Below are 19,403 nucleotides of genomic sequence, written 5' to 3' on the forward strand. Positions count from 1 at the left end.
TTTGTAGTAAAAGGAGGGGAGTTGTCTAGATCTACAGTTCTTTCCAGCACCAAGATTCTGTGGTGATCATTTTATTTATTACTTCCACCCTGAATCTTTAAATTAGTAAAATTTGGTCCTATAATACAAAGGATTCAGTAATATTAATACATTCAGGCAGTTGTCAGATGGGCTAGGTTTGTTTTAAGATTCTCTGCTATCTATTGCTAACCCCTGTTTTCCTAAATAATCGTATGACTCCTCAGCTTAATTGCTACCTACTGTTGAACAGAATACCTGAAGCTTGTTGGCTTAAATTAATTTTTACTTGATCCGGATCTTGCATTCTGGGCTGTCTTGGCTGGGCCACCCTGCTGCTGGTCTTTTCAGTGGTTCCCCCTGTGGCTGCGTTTAGCTGGAAGTTAGCTGAACCATTTTGGCCTCTTTCTCTCTATGCAGTTTCAGGGCTTCTTCCTCTCCATGGGACTTCTTCATCTGATTTTTATCTCCAGCACAGTAGCCATACCTCCTGTGTGGTGGCTAAGAGCTTCCACGAGTACACAGGTGGAAGCTGCCATGCCCTCTGAAGCTTTAGGCCTGGAACCTTCAGCATCACTTCTGCCACATTTTGTTGTTTCGGGCAAGTTGCAGGCCTGGTCCAGATTGAAGGGCATGAGTAAGGGGAGGCGTGGTTCTCTGGGGGCTGCACTGCCCACACTCACTGTTCAGGGCATTTATGTTTTGTCCACTTGCTGTGCCCTGTGATCAGATGAATTTCATTATGAGTATTTCTAACCTTACCTTTGGACAGTTTTTAGGTAGTCATGTATAAAGCATGATGAAATGGAAAATACTGCATATGTCATGTAGTTTTGATTTTGCTCAAAGTAGTTTCATTAGAAGAACATATTTATGGAAATGTAAAAAGCTTTTTACCTCTTATTGTTTGAGCAAGTACAGTCTTAATTTTTACTCAAATTCTGGAGTATTTATATTTTAATTTTTTCATATGTTGAGTTCAGACATACTATCAAACTAGACAAAGTAAATGAGACTGAGACTGTTGATAAGAAAAATATTTTCTGTGCTGTCATAAAAATCATTTGTGCTGAGGAATAATCTTTTTATTGTCTTTTCACTTCATTAGTGTATTTCTTTGCCTTTTTCTGTTGCAGTTTAAAGATAGGCTATAGGCTTCTTTATGCTTTTTGCACTTTGCAAAAAAAGCTAAATTTTAATATTTAGATCTTAAAACTTTTTGGGTCTCTTAGAGAACCACAAAGGTGTATGAGGTTATTTCATTGATTTTTCTACGCTTTAGATCACAGTTAATATTCATTAAGAAATGAATGGTCACGAGGAGCTCATGGTTGGTACAGCGATACACGTCAGAGATAATTGTTGAAGGAAGGCAGAAATTCCATGAAAAGCTACCCAGTATTGAAAACTTAGAGGAACTGTTTTACAAAAGAAGTGAAATGGCATTTAAACTGGTAGTTTGTGGAAACTGGTTTTCAGCCAGTAGAGATGACTAAGAAGTTGTGGAGGAGAGCATGAAAGAGGCAGAACCCTCTTGGTACAGGGCATTACTTATTAAGACTCAAAAATTTATACACTTTGTTTTGAAGAATTATCCTACTGTGTGCATGCATATGTGTGTGTGTGTGTAATTGGACTTTAGGTTCTGTCTTAAAAAATAGAAGGCTGTTTTCATTTTGAGTGAGAACCTGTGTTACACTGATGATGACCCGACACCTTATTCCTCTGTCTTATGTTGAACCACCTGGATGGAACTGCTCCTGACAGAGGAATAAGACAGGGTCTGTCCTGCAGACACACGATGTAGAATGAAGAAAAGGCGATCTGCCCCCCAGGTGTAGAAGTGAAATTTTTTTCAAAAAGGAGAAGGACCCAAATTCTTTGCCTATTTAGAAGATACTAGAAATGAGATGTAAAGAAATCAAGAAATGTTTACATGGATGTAGAATTTACTCTGTGAGATTGTGTTTTTAAAAATCTTTGAAAATTGATTGAAACTTGGTGATTATGCTTTTGTAGGTATACCCAGGAAAACGATGGAAAGGAAAAGGCACTTGAATTACTTCTGGATCAGTCCCTTGAAATCAGGCAAATTAAGCTTAAATTTATTTTTACATCTTTCTATATTCTTAATATCAGAGGCACAGTCTAAATACATTTAGACATCCAGATATATTTTTGCTTATATGTTGCTTTTAAATGTTCCTTTTTAAAAACTTGTTTTATTTATATTAATATTTAAATAAATCTATTCTTTAAGTATTTTTATTTTATGATGTTTTCTACTTTAATTTCACATTGTCAGTATAAAAAGTCCTGAATTTAGCATTGTTCATTACTCTTCCTTTGAATTAACCTGGAACTAAAAATGTATTTTAAAAACTTGTCTTGCTTGAAATAACAGTCTCAACTATTATATGGTAGTTCATTGCTCTACAATTAAAGAATTATTAAAGAATGTTTGTTATGAACCTATAAAAAGTTTTCCTTTTAATCTTTATTACTGCAAATAATGTTTCTACATCCTGGAAGCCAGTATGTAAAATTTATTAACATAATCAGATTAAACTTCACCTAACTTCATAAAAATGGGGGACCCATTTCTCAGCATTCCCACCAAATAGCTTACTTTTAATGTCTCATCTTCCTTTGATCGTTTGCAGAGAGCACATATGAGTCTTGTATTAAATAGCCAAATGTTGGGCAAGAAGTTTCTCTGGAAGATGTTCTGTTATCTGTTTGTGGTGTGACTTCAGAGCTAACGTGACTTCACCCTTTGTGAGCTCACTGGTTGTGTGTTTTTCCAGTAAGTTTTTTTGTTTTCTTTAATATTTGCAGTGATACATTTACAAATGAGAAAATGAAAATAGAAGAGAGTATAAAGAAAGGGAAAGAGCATTATGAAGAGAGTCTTCAAAGGGCTGTGGATGCAGAGGTGAGTCCAGGGTACTCGGTGACTGACGGATACAGCAGGGTGTCATTGTTTACTCTGCATTTAATTACACGAGGCAGGACAACATTGCTGGGAAGTGTGGAGGCTGAGGGGTGTCCTTTCAATCATAATCCTGCCTCCCTGAGACAACCACCCCCTCCTTGCCTATAACTTAAATTTTTTAGCTTTATGCTTATCTTACGATAGAGTGTACACCAGGTTTTGTGACCAGCTTTCCTTATTTAACACAATTCAGTCATTTTCAATGCTCTGTACTTTCAATGGCTTCATCATATTTAATCAAGTGATGTACCATGAAGTAGTCAACCATAATACCTATTTGCCAGTGCTGGAAAAGGAACTTGGAAATAATATACTTACTAAGAATATATAATCTCTTTCCTCCCTCTGGAAGAATATATACTAAAGTCAGTATACAGTTTGAAAAACTACTGAGACAAAAATAATTATCTCTGGCTATATTCTATTGAATTCCTGAAACATGGTTGCCTTTGTTTTTCTAATTTGCAACGTAAATGTTATTTATTAGTAAATGTGTCTACAATTATTTTAGAAACATAAGGAAGAGCTTAGCTTATGCAGTCTGTAAACATGGGTCTTTAAAAGAAATGTCAGCCATGCAGCTGCTTTTCTAAAGGAAGGAAGGAAAAGAGTCCCAGTTTTTACTTCTGCTTTGTGGACCCTTTTCCTGCATCTCTGTCCCCAAGTCATTCAGTTCCCATTTTCTACCATTTAGCAAGCAGTTTTGCCTAGTGGGCCCTGGCAAGATTACTGACACCTGAGTTAAAGCAAGGCCAGTCTGCATTTATGCAGTGACTTTCACACAGATGGCCAGTGGCTCGTGTGGAGAGCCAGACTCTAATGTTCTCAACACTTAGCCGTGCTGATCATAACTTAACCTGAGCTGTGCAGTAGCACCCTGTTATGTGCTGGTGCCAGACTCCCACTCGGCAACCATGACTCTGCTTCCCAGGCCTGTCAATTCCGTAGGTGCGGCCTTGACGCTGTTCGGCAGGGTCCTGGCCGTCTGCTTGCCATGGTCAGGACCTTAGATTATGCACACCAGGTAATACTTTCAGGTAACCTAGCTCTGTGCTCCTGTATGGCTTGAGCAGTAAGCCTTGTGGAAAGTTTCATATCTAAGAAAGTATCACTCTAGGAATATAATTTTACTATTACTTTATTATTCTATTTTCAAATCCTGAAGTTTTTTTTAATTAATTAATTTGGGGCTGTGCTGAGTCTTACTTGCTGCATGTGGGCTTTCTCTAGTTGCAGCAAGCAGGGGTGTCTCTTGTTGGGGAACACAGGCTTTGCAAGTTTGGGTTTCAGGAGTTGCAGCACACAGGCTCAGCAGTTGTGGGGCACAGGCCCAGTTGCCCCAAGGCATGTGGAACCTTCACAAAACCCACGGATCAAACCTGTGTCCCCAGCATTGACCATTGGACCACCAGAGAAGTCTGAAAAGTTTTAGTTCAGATTCACTTGAGAGAAATGATAATTAAATTCTGGTCACTCTTCTGATCACATGTCATTTAAGGAGAAACTTGAAAGGGATTTAGAATGTTTGCTTTCACAGCTTGAAAATAGTTTTAGTTTTAAAATGCTTACATTCTCTTATCTAATGGTGTAGGTATCTGTGCTTGAAAGCTGGAGGGACATGGAAGTGTGTAAGTTACAGACTGTGGAGTCACAAGCTGAAGGGTTTCTCAAGAACCTGAAGCTAATGAGCAGGTACTGTGGTGTCATAGGTGTCTTTCCACAATTGTCATTGAGGAAATAAAGATTAGGGCTGATTTGAGGAAAAATTATATTCAGTTCACTTCAGTCGCTCAGTCGTGTCCAACTCTTTGTGACCCCATGAACTGCACCACGCCAGGCCTCCCTGTCCATCACCAACTCCCGGAGTCTACTCAAACTCATGTCCATTGAGTGGGTGATGCCATCCAACCAGCTCATCCTTTGCCGTCTCCTTCTCCTCCTCCCTTCAGTCTTTCCCAGCATCAGGGTCTTTTCAGATGAGTTAGTTCTTCACATCAGGTGGCCAAAGTATTGGAGTTTCAGCTTCAATATCAGTCCTTCCAGTGAATATTCAGGACTGATTTCCTTTAGGGTGCACTGGTTGGATCTCCTTACAGTCCAAGGGACTTTATTTTTAATAGTTATTATAGTTAATGCATGTTCAGTCATGGGAAAATCAAAGCATATCAACAAAATGATAAATTATCCTAATTCTAAATTGAGTTATAACTAGTTAATTTAGTTGTGGGTAAATTCATTAAGGTTTTGGGAAAAAAAGAAAATTTACATACAGTTTTTCACTAAGTCATACATGTTGGTGGTTTAGTCACTAAGTCATGTCTGACACTCTGTGACCCCATAGTCTGGAAACCTGCCAGGCTGCTCTGTCCAAGGGATTCTCCCGGCAAGAATACTGGAGTGAGTTGCCATTTCCTTCTCCAGGGGATCTTCCCGACCCAGGAATTGAACCTAGGTCTCCTGCATTGCAGGCAGATTGCTTACTGACTGAGCTAAAAGGGAAGCCCAAGTAGTACATAGGAAACTTCCTTTCATATCAGTGCTCACGTTGCTCCAGCCTCAGTTTAGAAGGTTGAGTAGTCGTCCAGTGTACAACTGTGTCATGGTTTTTTGAATACCACTGTAGTGGGAGAGCTTGGTTGTTAGCACATTTTGCTATTAAAAGCTGCACTGTGGCAGATATCCTTACAGCTAAATTATTAGTGAATAATTTCCACACAATGAATAAATTCCTGGAATGAAGATCACATTTTTGAGGCTTTTCAGCAGTTGCCTTCCATAAGAATAGTTACCTAACAGTCTTACTGGTAGAGTGTGGGAAGGTTTCTTTCAAAGATATTTACGTATGGTCATTTTTTCAACCCTCAATAATCTTTACCTGTTTTTGTTTGTTTTGCTTTCGTTTTGGAATAAGGTTTACCGTGGGAATCCAGAGAGTCTCCTTCAGTCTAGAATTTAGCACTTTTCTTTTTTTTTTTTTTTAGAATTTAGCACTTTTCTATATGGATTTTTGCACATTACTTTTCATCTGGTCCTTTTATCGTATTCCACACACAGGTTTTAACTTTTTAATTCCTAGTGCTTTTTGATTTAAATTTCAAACCCTCAGTGTTGAACCAGAGATTCTACAGGTCATGGAAAAACAGTTTTAATGTACAGTTCTTTTTTTTTTTTCCTTCTTTTTTTTAAGATTTAAGTTTTTTTCACATCAGAAAACCTTTCTGATTAAAGATAAACTGGTGTACTGATTTAGATTACAGGACTAATACAGCTGAGGTTGAGACCATGTGGTGTTGAATGGCCAGTGTGCAACACGCCAAGGGCTCCGGATTGTGGTGCATCTGGGAAACAGAGATATCTCAGGCCTCACTATCTAATAGCATTAACTCCTTAGTAAACCTTGTAGTACACAGGTAGTCTTTCTTAGCAAATCTATGCTAACTCTGCTCATTCCAGCAAAGGGTGGCAAAAGAGGAAAGCCATGAAAGCAGCATTCTGGTTTTTCTTTAAGATGGATCGGTGGTGGATTGGTGGTGGTGTTGATATTCTCAATTTGGAATAGAAAGCTTCTCTGTCACTTTCAGTAGACCAGATTCATGAGGTGCTGAGAAGTTTAATGTAGCCTGTTAGACCACACCCTTTGTTTTACAGTGAAGTAGGGATGAAGGTTTTATTGGAATATATCCAGGCTGCCAACTTTTGGTTTGTTTTTCAATGCAAAGATAGCCTTTGCTGTTAAATATGAAGATGTCAACTGACAAGTTGTCTAATCTTCAAATTTGAGGAGAGAAGTTAAGGAGAATATGTGCTCTCTGTCCACCAGTTTTGGGCTTTGGGTTAGATCAGTCGATAATATTTCTTAAAGTGTAGTGACTTTGTAAGATACTCAGTTCTTTAAAAATCGTCTTTTTGTGTGTGTGTGCATGATTATATTTCTTGCATTATCTTTAAATGTTTATTTTCATTTGTACTTTAGTGCTTTCAATTTTTAAAAGTTTTCAAGTGGACATCAGCAGTTTTATGTTTTTCTCCTCTCTCAGTGATTCGGCAGCGTATCCTGACATGGACTTGGACATACATTCATGGGAATCATTTCTTTCTGATGTTAGAGAAGAAATTGAGAAAGCAAAGGTAAGTTATATGGTATTTTATCGTTCTGTCAAAATCTGTCTGATGGTTATTCTAAAACACGTAGTGTCATACTAAAACTTTCTATTTAGGGCTGTTAAAGACTACATTTTTTTGTTGTAATTAAGAATGTTTCATGAAAGAAATATCTTCTTAACTGTCTTAAACTCAGTCCTTGATTGATAAGATAGCAAAGTTAAGTTTGATAAGGGTTAGAGCATCCTAATTAATAATTAGATTAATATTAGAGTTAATTAGAATTAATAGTTCTAGTTATTTTGAACTTCTTTCCTTGCAAGAAGTAACCTTGCATCTCAGTTACATTTCTTGGGAAATGGTTGAGCATTTGTTATGTATGTATAGTAAGGGGGAAAATAGCATTAATGGACAGTTGTGGTTTTCCTTGGAATTTGTTAGAAAAACTTAACATTTTCCTTTCTACCTACAGTCTCAGTTTGAAGAACAAATTCAGGCAATTAAAAATGGTTCTCAGCTCAGTGAACTTCCGAAAGTGCAGATTTCTGAGCTTTCGTTTCCTGCCTGTAACACAGTGAGTCTGTTATATCTCTATTTTTCTTTTTTGAAGGAAACAGAACCAAAAAGGAGTGAGGCACAATTTCTTTCTTAACTGGCCAAAAGTAGTTTGTTACTATTTTGGGAGTGGGCGTGAGCTGGGTTAATAATTACCTTACTGTTTTCATCAGGTACTAGGTGAAGGCCTCATCAGAGTGGCCCTCATTCACCCCTCACCCCGTGACCCTTCTGTCTATGCATTCAGCCTCAACTAAGGTAGTAGGCTCTGGAGCTGCAGTCAGAAGCTGATCTTGAAAGTGTTTTTCTTCTCAATACTATGCACTCTTAATATTCAAATTTACTGTGGATTCATCTGCAAAAAATTAAAAGATTTAAAACGTTAAAAAGGTTAGCCACCTTGAACTGAGTAGAATATTCTTGAACTTAGTAAAATATTCTATTGAGCACCAGTGTTTTCAAGTTCTTACAGCAGATACAGAGGGGGAAAAGCATTAGATCTCAGTAGAATGTTTAACTGTTAATGTTTAATTCTAGTTTATGTGATTTTATAAACACTCAAAAGAACTCTAAACTTTGAAAACCTTGGAACTCTCAGTGTGCCAGGGGCTTGAATAATAAGAACCTAGAAACGGTTTACCTTGGTCACTTCTCTGCTGGTCGTGCATCGGGTGTTTAGTGGTGATCAGGATTAGACGCGGTCTGTGCCCTCAGAATGCACATGGGTTTGGGAGCAACTTCAAGCCCATGATTATAAGCAAAGTGCGCCAAGAGCATAGAACTCCATGGCAGCAGAAATCGGGGGGAACTAACTTAACCCCAAGGCCTAGGTCTCAACAGAAGCTCCCTTGCTGGAGGTCTCAGTGAGTCAGAGATCTGAAATAGGAGTTCACCAGGCAGAAGGAGTGAGTGAGTGAGTGAGTGAGTGAGTGAGTGAGTGAGTGAGTGAGTGAGTGTGTGTGTGTGTGTGTGTGTGTGTGTGTGTGTGTGTGTGTGTGTGGAGGGCTGTGTGGTGTGATGTTTCAGGGTCAAAACGTTCAGATGGAGGAAACAGCGTATCTGGAGGCTAGAAAAAGAACACCTTTCACAGCGGTGAAAGTTCGCTAGGACAAAGGGGACTATAGGGAAAAGCTTGTGATACCCTACCCCTGGGCCAGAACAAAGGGAGCCTTATTCCGTTAGGTGTCTCCGCAGTGTGGACTTCCCCTCAGGTCCCTGAGCAGCCAGTGTAGGTTTCCAGTTAGGAAATGATGTCAGCCTGACTGCAGTGTGGAGGCCTGGTGGGAGAGGGGCCTGGGTGAGAGATGTGCAGCGGATCGGGTGCAGCTCGCTGTCCCCGCCGGGCCCGGTGAGGGAGGCCGCGGGCTGGAGGGAGGGGAGCGGTTTCCAGTGCTCAGGTGGTCAGCTGCAAGCGGTGCTGCCCGTGCAGTCAGGGCTCAGCGTGAGTGTGTTGGGGAGTGGACCACAAATTCAGGCTTGTGTCAGGCGGCGCCAGAGGAAGAGCAAGTGAGGACGCCTGCCCGGCGGCTGCGTTTGCAGACACAGAGTTTGAGTGCCCTTGGCATCACCCGGGGGAGCTGCCTGTTAGGAGGTTAGGATCTCAGGAAGGTATTCTAGACTGGAATCGTTTAAAAAGGGGGCATTATTCACAACAAGCGCTCAGTCACGGAGGCATGAGAGGGTGTAGCCTGGGGTGCAGACTGGGGCTCTGACACCATGAGGAGCCTCAGCCCTTCAGCGTGGACTGCAGAGCTTCGGGCAGAGCCCGGCAGTGTGAAGCCCTGAACAGCTGGTTTTGAGAGAGACAGTTACCAGTGACTTTCCAGTGACTTTTAAGGACAGTAATATTTAATTTGTTATAGTTCAAGTTCTGTGCACTTGAGCGAGCAGGATTCATTATAGTTGTGCTTAATTGTTAGTCTTTGTCCATGGATCTAACTCTTAGTGATCAGCTTTTGTGGTGTGTTCCTCTCAGATTCATCCTAAATTACTTCCTGAGTCTTTAGGCCAGGATGGTCAGGGTCCCTCCACTTCTACAAGTCATGGGACCAGAGACCAGACAGCAGCTCCCGAGGAGTCAAGTCTGGGCTCTGCTGCTGACACCCCAGTGGGGTCGCCCTCCTGCGACCAGAAGGCCACCCAGCTGCCAGGGCGTGAGAGCGCTGGGCCAGAACCACGCCCGGTGGCTGATCAGAAGTTACCTGCTGCTCCAGAGCATGCCACCCGTTCAAGCCAGTCCCCGAAGAAGCCGTTCAATAGCATTATTGAGCACCTGTCGGTGGTGTTCCCATGTTACAGCAGGTACGGATCTAAAACGTCAGCAGCGCTGGTAAATGCTTTGTTGAAGTGATGTTTCCTGATCAGATAACAGTTGGGCCAATTACGAGCTGAAGTGGAAAGGACTGTGCAGTTATTTTACTCAGAAGGACAAACACGCATTTGTCTTCCTTTTGTAAACATAAAAGTGAGCATTTTCAAACAGATTAATCCACACTCATCAGAACGCATGGCAATTTGCTAAGATTTTGATGAACTCGGTAACATGCTCCAGTACTAGTTATGGAATCAATAAATGAACTTCAGAACATTAGTTTTGTATCATTTGGGGGGGAGAAATCTCACATATATCAAAGAAGGCAGCAGCAACTTACACTTTGTAGAACAGCCCCTCTGCTTTGTCAGAGGTGTGAGTTGAAGAGACTGAGTAAGGTGTGTGAGCATGTTGTAGAGGGAGGGGTAGGGCGAGCTGATTGACGATGTGTGTCAGTATCTGCTGTGAGCAAAGTGAATCAGCCTTTCACACACATACACCCACTCTTGTCGATGGTTTTCCCTGTAGGTCATTTCAGAGTATTGAGTAGTGCTCCCTGAGCCGTGTAGCAGGTCCTCATTAGTTACCTGCTTTATATATAATAAATAATAATATATAGTAGTGTGTATATGTCAATCCTAATGGCCCGATTTATCCGTCCCCCTTCCCCCCACCAGGTAACCATCAGTTTATAACACCTGTGACTCTTTCTGTTTTGTAAGTTCATTTGTACCATTTTTTTTAGTTTCTGCATGTAAGCAATGTCATACGTTTGTCTTTCTCTGGCTGACGTCACTCAGTAGGACAGCCTCGAGGTCCATCCGTGTTGCTGCAGATGGGGAGAGCTGCTTTTAACTAAGTCAGCCAGAGTCATCAATTGGGCACTTCAGTCGTGCTCCTGCATCGACCTCTGACCTCTCTCTCCAGATGGGTCTGAGAGGGCAGACGGACTCCTTGTCTCAGGCCACAGGGAAGGTGAAGTGGAGGGAATGTCTCCCTCCAGTGCAGAAGAGAGGACTCCACATCCAGGAATGATCCTCCGCACCTCCCGTGTTACTTCTGCCTTTGACACAGTATTAGTCTCTACACAGTGGTTAATTACGATTGGCCGGAATTAATGTTTTGCATTTGTCAGTGGAGCCCTGGCCATTTGGAAGTAAGTGTATCTTCTCTGCACATGGACACATTTAGCCTAAGTTTGAGAAGCATTGTTAAGTTCTCTCAATTGCAGTTGCCATGCTAGTTAGTAAAAATAGTCAAGTTGTAATTACCAGAAGTACCTTACAAATAAAATTGTTTGCAGTCCTGTCTAAATTTGGCAGAGTAAACACATGCTTCTTAGGTTTTCTGCAAGTTAAAGCATATGAGGTATTAGTGCTATAGATACCAAGTTCCTGTTGATTAATGATGCTGTCACATCTACTGCTGCCTATGAAAAGTGCAAGAAAACTTTGTCGGTTAGATTTTTAAAGGGAGGAGGTAAAAAGTTTGTTCTTAGAGATTTTATTGATTTCAAGTCATATCCAGTGGTGTCTGACCATTCAGTGATTTTACTTAAGGCTACACTGTGTCCAGGCTCTGAAGAAGGCAGGTTTCTAAGTAAGGAAGGAGATCTGAAATGGATCTGTCAGGTACACTCTTACTTTGAAAACCTATTAAAATAAATATTTTAGGAATAATACTGAAATTTTCAGTGCTTTTTTTTTGGAAGAGTGATTTTGCTGCTTTTACATACTGTTGTTTATAAATGAATTGTGTATTTAATTTCATTTCTTTTCAGCTGCTGGGTTGATACTGGACATAATATTTCTTCACAGTAGAAAACTTTGACTTTGTCTTGACTTCCCCACTTTCCCTTTCAGCACGGAGCTTGCTGGTTTTATTAAAAAAGTTAGAAACAAAAACAAGACCTCTCTGTCTGGATTTAGTATTGACGAGATTGTGCAAAGAGTGACAGAACACATCCTTGATGAAGAGAAAAAGAGAAAGGTCAGTGTTTCATTTAAATTCAATATATACTCCACTTTCTTCCTACTTATTTATAAAATATGAGAATTGTGGGAAAAAATGCTTCCAACAAAAGATGGGGAGCAATGTAGTAGACAGTGCTCACATTTTGGGGTAACTGAACTTGCTTCCCTACTATACATTCTGGCTGCAGCCAAATCCGGGAAAGGACCGGAGGCCGTCTGCGCCCAGCTCTGCTGTTCCTGTGCCCAGGGCCGCCCAGGACCCGCCCTCCGTGCCGGTCAGAGTACCACCTGAAACCGAGGGGGCGCAGCCCAAGGACGTCCCTGTGAGTGCTGTGTGCATGACCGTGGGGTTCCCTCTGTTCTGCCGAAGAACGGGAAGAAAGCAGCTGTTAGTCCATGACGTAGCCTCATGGTTTTCATTTCTCGATGGACTTTGAGCTTTGATTAGAAGCCACGTTTAGGTGATGTGAGTGTTTGGTTAGAGGAGCCGGTGACTAGCGAGTTTCTCCGCACCGTTGTGGGGACTTCAGGACCCCTGCATGTGGGAACAAGAGGCGCAGTGGCCCCACCATGGACACGGGGCCTGTAGACAGTCAGATGCATCCCTCACATCAAGTGTGAATAGTTGGCAGAATTGATTTTTAGCCAGTTTTTTTCTATGCGACCATAGGCTTTAGAATCACACAAGCTTGGTCTCATCACCAGTAATACTGTGAGCTTGGATCATATCTGCTTGTTGGGGTTGTTGTCTGGATGAAGTGCTGTGGTGGGGTTAGCAGAGTCACACGCTGTTCTCAGAACAGACTGGCTGCTTCCCTCCCCTTCCCCTCAGGTGCCTGGGGAGGGGGGGACATGCTGAAATGGGCTGAGGTTGCTTTTATTTGATATACTGATTTAAATTGTTTATTGTCCTTTTAAACAATGAGAATGTTAGTTACATAGAACTTTCTGTAAAGTACCATTATATCTGTGATCTCAGTTGATAAGGTATTATAACTGTCTTTATGAATGAGGAAACCAAGGCACCGATGACTCATGCTTCTGGCCGGCGTTCCTTCCTTTGATTTGCATTTGTGGCGTGTAATTCCCTGTCCTCACCCACACGGACTTCACACGCTGGGGACTATGCAGTAGGCACTGAACATGTGGTTGATAGGGAGGCGGTCCCCTGGGTGGCTCCCAGCCGTGGGCTCCTGGTGGAATTCTGGTGTAGATCCCGTCTTCCCCTCCTATCCAACTTCAGGTGAAAGTAAAATGAGAAGAGCTGCAGGCAGAGTGGAGTCGACAGTGCGGGACTGCACAGAGAGTGCTGGTTCGCCGACCTGACCCAGGCCCTGCCTCCTTCTGTGAACTTGTTTTTGTCCCTCCCATACATTTTCATTTTCCACACAAATCTACGAGATTTTCCTCGTCACATACACTTGGGTGCCAGAGGGTACCCACCCCATTGAGAAAGCTTGTATCGTGCAGAGCATTCCTGCCAAGCCTGGCTGCAGTCCACTCTCTCTCAGGGGTGTTCCAGCTGGTCATGTGCTCTGTGGTCCAACAACCAGACCATTTTGTTAGCATTCTCACTGATTTGTGTGTGAGTGTGTGTGTGTGCATACACACACTCGCACACTTATTGGCCACCCCAAGATGGACCATGATCACCTTTTGAGGTGAGATTACTTTCTGCTTCACGGTTCATGGTAATAAAGATGTGAAAGCTGACTTATAAGAAAAATATGTATTGAAACCAGGACTTAATTTGCTAATCATAGGGTTGTTTTTGGTTTTTTTTTTTTAAGTAACAGTGTTTTGTATTTTTAACCGCAAAAGTAATGTGGTTCTTAGTAGAAGGTCCAAATAAAAAGAACATATAAATAAACCCAAAACCCACCCTCTAAGGGTAACCAGTATTATATTGGTATGCGTTTTTTTCTAAACTCTTTTGTATCTGTGTGTATATGTGAATTTGACTTCCCTGGTGTCTCAGACGGTAAAAGCGTCTGCCTACAATGCGGAAGACCTGGGTTTGATCCCTGGGTCAGGAAGATCCCCTGGAGAAGGAAATGGCAACCCACTCCACTACTCTTGCCTGGGAAATCCCATGGATGGAGGAACCTGGTAGGCTACAGTCCATGGGGTCGCGAAGAGTCGGACACGACTGAGCGATTTCACTACTACCATGTACATATATTTGTGTTCTTTTTACTTTTTCTCTTAGAAATACATTGTGCCGAATTTGTCATGTTGGGAAGTAATAACTGTGTGTTTTTCTAAACTTCATGCTGTGCAGTTGTGTCCGACTCCCTGCGACCCTGTGGACTGCAGCTCCCCAGGCTCCTCTGTCCATAGGGGAGTCTCCAGGCAAGAATACTGGAGTGGGTTGCCATGGTTGCACATGCAACCATCCAGGGGATCTTCCTAACCCAGGGATTGAACACAAGCCTCCTGCATTGCAGGTGGATTCTTTACCGACCGAGCCACCTTGCAGAGGCCTTGACCTGCCATTTCCCACAGAGCTGTTGCCTCCAATTCTCCAAGACCCTTCCCTGGGAGCCATGGAGGGGAGGGGAGGGGAGTGAGATCGCGTCTGTCCCACTGCTGCCCGGTGCCCGGTGGTGGCTGCAGTGTCCTGAGAGGGACAGAAAACCCTGTTCAGTAGATTCACAGCCTTTAGGCGCTGCCCCGACCCTACTCTCTGACCGTCACCCGCTGCCGGGGCTGCAGCGGGGCTGGGAGCCCTCCCACTCACCTGTGTCCCCGCGCCCGCACAGTCCCTGACAAGGGTGTTGCTGAATGAGCCATCAGTTTAATTTATGCAAGTAATCCACATTCATAGAAACTTTAGAAAAATTGCAAAGAAAAAGTTAAATCTCTCAACCCAAAGTAGCCAGTCACCATCATTAACATTTTATATCTTCCCAGATTCTTTTCTAGGCATCTCTATATACAGACATTCTATGTTTAAAACCTTAAATTATATAATCATATGATACCTACTGTTTTGTAGTCTACTTTTATTCAGAGAGCTTTTGGTACCAGCTTTCTGTACCAAGGATTATGGAATTCCGTCAGGATTTTAATCAGCCCCACCATAATCCATAGTGTAGAGGTGTCATAATTTGTTACTGTCTCCAGCTGTTAGATAATTAAATGAATAGTTAATTTGTAATATGCAGCTAGTACCATACTTTAAGTATGGGATGGGATAAATAGATATTTGTAGTATTTTAACTGGAAGTGAGTTAACTGTATAAATCACGTTTGTTTGTTTTTTTAAAATCATGTTTTTTATCCGAGAAAATAAAAACTTTGTTTTTTCCTAAGAAATGTTATTCAAAAATAAGTTGTTCCCTCAATCTGCTTAACTATAATTGAGAATACTGTGCACCTTGTGCTGCAAACGTTTTGGAAAGCCGGTTGTAGGAGGAGTTCTTCATTTCTGGGATACATTTGTTTCCACAGGTGTCCTGTGCAAATTCCTGCGAAATCTGCCGAGAAGTATTCAAGTCCAAAAACGTGCGTGAGCTGCAGTGTGGGCACAGGTTTCACAAAGGGGTAAGAGTTCTCTGTGGCTGTTTTCATGTCACGCGTTCTGACTGTGGAGCATTTAGAAAAGAGAAAGGGACTTTACCCCCCAGGTTTCAGCCCTTGCATTTTCCAAGCAAATCCCAAACGTGCTCGTGTCGGTGGTCTCCCTCCCAGAGACTGTGCTGTGGGGAGGGGAGTGGCCTTCAGCCTCTGGTGCGCTCTGCACGGTCCTCTCTGTGTCGGGTAGAGAGGAGCACTTGGCTCTATCAGTTGCTAAAATTCAATGAGTGTGATTTCGTTAAAAGCTCTGCTTTCTCAAGCAGATAGATGGTGAAATAGCTTGTCGGTTTAGTGCAGTGTGTGAAGTAAGTTTAACATGTAACATTTTAGAGAGGAGAAAGGAAGCCTGACAGGCTCCACTGTGCCTGGGGGACTCTGGCTATGCCCTCCCGAGATGGGTGTTAGCTGTCCTGGGGTTTGGGTGCTGTGAGCACTCGACCTGCACCCCTGCTGCTGGATGAGAGCCGGTCCTGTCTCTGCTCTGTGAGTGTGTGAATCCCTGAGAGAAGGGGCACACGCTCTGTGTGTGCATGTGCGTGTGCATGCGTGCACTCAGTCGTGTCTGACTCCTTGTGACCCCATGGGCTGTAGCCCACCAGGCTCCTCTGTCCATGAATTCTTCAGGCCAGAATACTGGAGGGGGTTGCTATGCCCTGCTCCAGGGGATCTTCTCGACCCACGTCTCTTGAGTCTCCTGCAGTGGCAGGCAGGTTCTTTACCACTTGTGCCACCGAAGAGTCCAGACAGACTGCAGTCTCTCATGTGACCTTCCTGGGTGGGGGTGTCCTGCCTGGGCTCTGAACTTACCACCCGCTCAGCTCCCTAGCGGCAGCAGGCGAGCCAGGAGCAGCTTGGGAGCACGCTGTGTAGATAGGCTCCAGTGAGGCTGTGTGTGTGCAGACTGGGGAGGGACAAGGAATAAGACGGGGCAGATGGGAGGAGTCCAAGGGCCCGGAAAGAGTCAGCCTCCAGCCGTCAGGGCAGCTGAAGCACAGACTGTACTGGAGCAGAGCGGGAAGGGGAGGTGCAGTCAGGCCCCGAGTCTTCACGGTCACGTTCTGAGGTTCGATTCCTTGTTCCTGGGGCTTGGTCCAGACCTCTGCCCTGAGCAGGCTCTGGTGTCCTTGAGTGTCGAGTGGCCCAAGGTCCCCCTGGACGTCACGGGTGATAGCTTACGGTGAACAGGGTTGGATTCGTGACCTCCGGAGGAGAGAATTTCGCTTCCAGGCCAGAGATGAGGCTGATCACTCAGAGCTTTTGTGTAGCAGAGTTTTATTACAGTGAAAAGGGACACAGAAAGCTTCTGACATAGACCTCCGAAGGGGCAGAGTGCCCCACTCATCAGTCTTAGCAAGGCCTTATATACTTTGTCAGTTGGTCACTAATAGTAGAAAGGTCTTACCAGACCCACTCCCACAGCATACCTCTTAAGATAACAAGTTTAGTCAGAAGGTTCTTGTTAAGAAAGAGAAACATGTCTTCAAACAAGATACAGTGTTGTTACATAATCATTAGTACAGAGCTTAAGGAAAAACAAAGGGCTTCCCTGATATATAGCTCAGTTGGTAAAGAATCTGCCTGCAATGCAGGAGACTGCAGTTTGATTCCTGGGTCGGGAAGATCCACTGGAGAAGGGATAGGCTACCCACTCCAGTATTCCTGGGCTTCCCTGGTGGCTCAGCTGGTAAAGAATCCTCCTGCAATGTGGGAGATCTGGGTTCGATCCTGGATTGGGAAGATCCCCTGGAGACAGGAAAGACTACCCACTCCAGTACTCTGGCCTGGAGAATTCCATGGACCATATAGTCCATGGGGTTGCAAAGAGTCGGACACGACAGCAACTTTCGCTCTCACTTTTAAGGAAAAACATACCCTGAGCAAGATGACTTGTAAATGTAATCATTAGCTCTGGGCTTAAAAAACATCTTATAAGATGAAGGAATGTAAACAAACAAAAAACACCCTCCCTTTCTCCTCCTCGAGGGCCCCAGACTCCTTAACCTGCCTAAGAGAGTCACTCTCACAGTGAAGTTGCCGTGTGTGCCGAGGCGAGTGGTCAGGAGAGCTAGGCCCCCAAGCTCCCAGAGGGCCGGCTGATTGTCTTCTCTGATTTCAGTGCTTCAAGCAGCGGCTGAAGAGCCAGCGCACCTGCCCAGCCTGCCTGGGTCACACCCTCCTGGCAGAGGAGTAGCTGCCCTGCTGGAGGAGGCCTGCCTGCTGCTCTTGGCTGCTACAGTTCACGCTGCAGATACTCTGCTTGTTGAGTTGGAAGACTAGCAGTGTACTCCCTTTGGTATCAGAAGCAGACGCCTGAAGCTTCTTTGCACTGTGTGTTGCAGTGTTAATAAACGGAACTCTTTAATACAGCTGAGAGTAAGTAATTTCCCAGCTCTGACTAGTCATAGAGTAATCACCAAGTGGTGGCTGATAAAATCACATGTAACCGCTTCCTTCTGTGGTTGGGGATGCTGCAGAGGCGCGCTCTGAGATGGAAGGAAAAGACGGTGAGCGCCTCAAAGCAGGACTCGACTATTAGCATCCTTGACCTGCTAAAGTGCCCACAGGAAAAGGTTTTTGAGATTGGTATTCCCGAACTTAGCCTACCTTTTTCCTCAAAGGTTCTGCGCTTTAAAAAAAGAGCTTAAGCAGACCACATTTTAATAGGTTGTAATGTTAATATTAGGTGATTTCAGACCAGAAGATTCAACTCTCCTGTTCATGTGATTTCTCATTTCATTATTTTTTCTCCCCAGTAGTTTGTAAGTGCTTGTTTTTCATCTTTCAAAGACATAATGATTTTTGAAAATCAGTTACAAGACCCTTACTAGCATCAGCCAAGACTTTTTAACCCCTGAAGTCGAGGCTCACTTGTCATCATCCCACCCCCAGGTCTGGAGCGGACTCTCTTTGAATACCTTACTGTTCTCCTTAGTGACCTTTGTCACCCTCTCTGAGTTAGACAACAAGCGTTGGGGTATCTCTGTCTGGCATACAGCGGCAGCTGAGGGAAACAGTCACCATCATTCCCTTTCCTTACCCCACCACCAAAAAGAGACACTTGTGTAATTAGACAGTCCTGAGATGCTTCTGTTACAGTCGTTCATGTTTGACATTTGTGTAGAGTAATGCATGCACTCGTGTACTGTAGCCTGAGAACAAAACTGCAGCTGCTTTAGAGAAACTGCTTATCTTCAGTGACTTATAGACAGCAGTAGACATAGAACCGTGAATTCTGGGCACATTCCGTCTCTCTCAAACCGGAAGGATCAAATAGTGTTTTCCCACGTGTTCTCCGTTTCCCTCAGAAGCTCAAGTCCCAGGTTCACGCGCTGACGCAGTCTCCTCCGTCTGCTTTGCTTCTCTCTCGGTTTTGACGTCTTAGTGACTTGGTGCATTGACGATCATTCCATATTTTGAAGCAGGTCCCTAAAACATTGTCTGCATGTTCAGAATAACTGAGGACTTGCAGATATGAAGGTACACAGGGACCCGTGTGTAGCAGCAGGCGCAGCAGGAAAGGAGAACAGCTGGAGAGTGAGAGGGTGTGTTCGTGCATAACCTCAAACTGTTACTTGTGAACATGCCTTACACGTGTCCTGTGTCGAAATAAAGAGCGTTCTAAAATAATAGCCGTGTTATCCATTCTTTGTCTAATTTAAAGCATTCTACTTGAAAATTCAAGACATATATTACGCTACCAATTTAAAAGGTGATTCGTTAGTAACACATATATATGGAATTTAGAAAGATGGTAACGACAACCCTATATGCAAAACAGAAAAAGAGACAGAAGTACAGAACAGACTTTTGAACTCTGTGGGAGAAGGTGAGGGTGGGATGTTTCGAAAGAACAGCATGTATATTATCTATG

General features: G+C 43.3%; 1 protein-coding gene across 10 annotated transcripts in view; it reads left to right on the top strand.

Annotated features, from left to right (window-relative positions):
* TTC3 (tetratricopeptide repeat domain 3) overlaps positions 1–19,159 on the top strand; it is a 120,417-nt gene extending 101,258 nt beyond the window's left edge. For 9 of the 10 annotated variants that reach the window (XM_043474708.1, XM_043474716.1, XM_043474707.1 and 6 more), the window contains 10 exons: positions 2,038–2,106; positions 2,857–2,953; positions 4,605–4,705; positions 7,051–7,141; positions 7,587–7,688; positions 9,645–9,970; positions 11,843–11,969; positions 12,142–12,276; positions 15,407–15,499; positions 17,649–19,159. In XM_043474708.1, coding sequence (XP_043330643.1) covers positions 2,038–2,106; positions 2,857–2,953; positions 4,605–4,705; positions 7,051–7,141; positions 7,587–7,688; positions 9,645–9,970; positions 11,843–11,969; positions 12,142–12,276; positions 15,407–15,499; positions 17,649–17,723 — 1,216 coding nt within the window. In that variant the 3' untranslated portion in view covers positions 17,724–19,159. The remainder of the gene's footprint in view (positions 1–2,037; positions 2,107–2,856; positions 2,954–4,604; positions 4,706–7,050; positions 7,142–7,586; positions 7,689–9,644; positions 9,971–11,842; positions 11,970–12,141; positions 12,277–15,406; positions 15,500–17,648) is intronic. The other variant, XM_043474711.1, reaches the window with a different exon arrangement.
* The last annotated feature ends 244 nt before the right edge of the window (positions 19,160–19,403 follow it).

Source organism: Cervus canadensis, chromosome 7 (genome assembly GCF_019320065.1).
Source record: "Cervus canadensis isolate Bull #8, Minnesota chromosome 7, ASM1932006v1, whole genome shotgun sequence".
NCBI classification, from domain to species: Eukaryota; Metazoa; Chordata; class Mammalia; order Artiodactyla; family Cervidae; genus Cervus; species Cervus canadensis.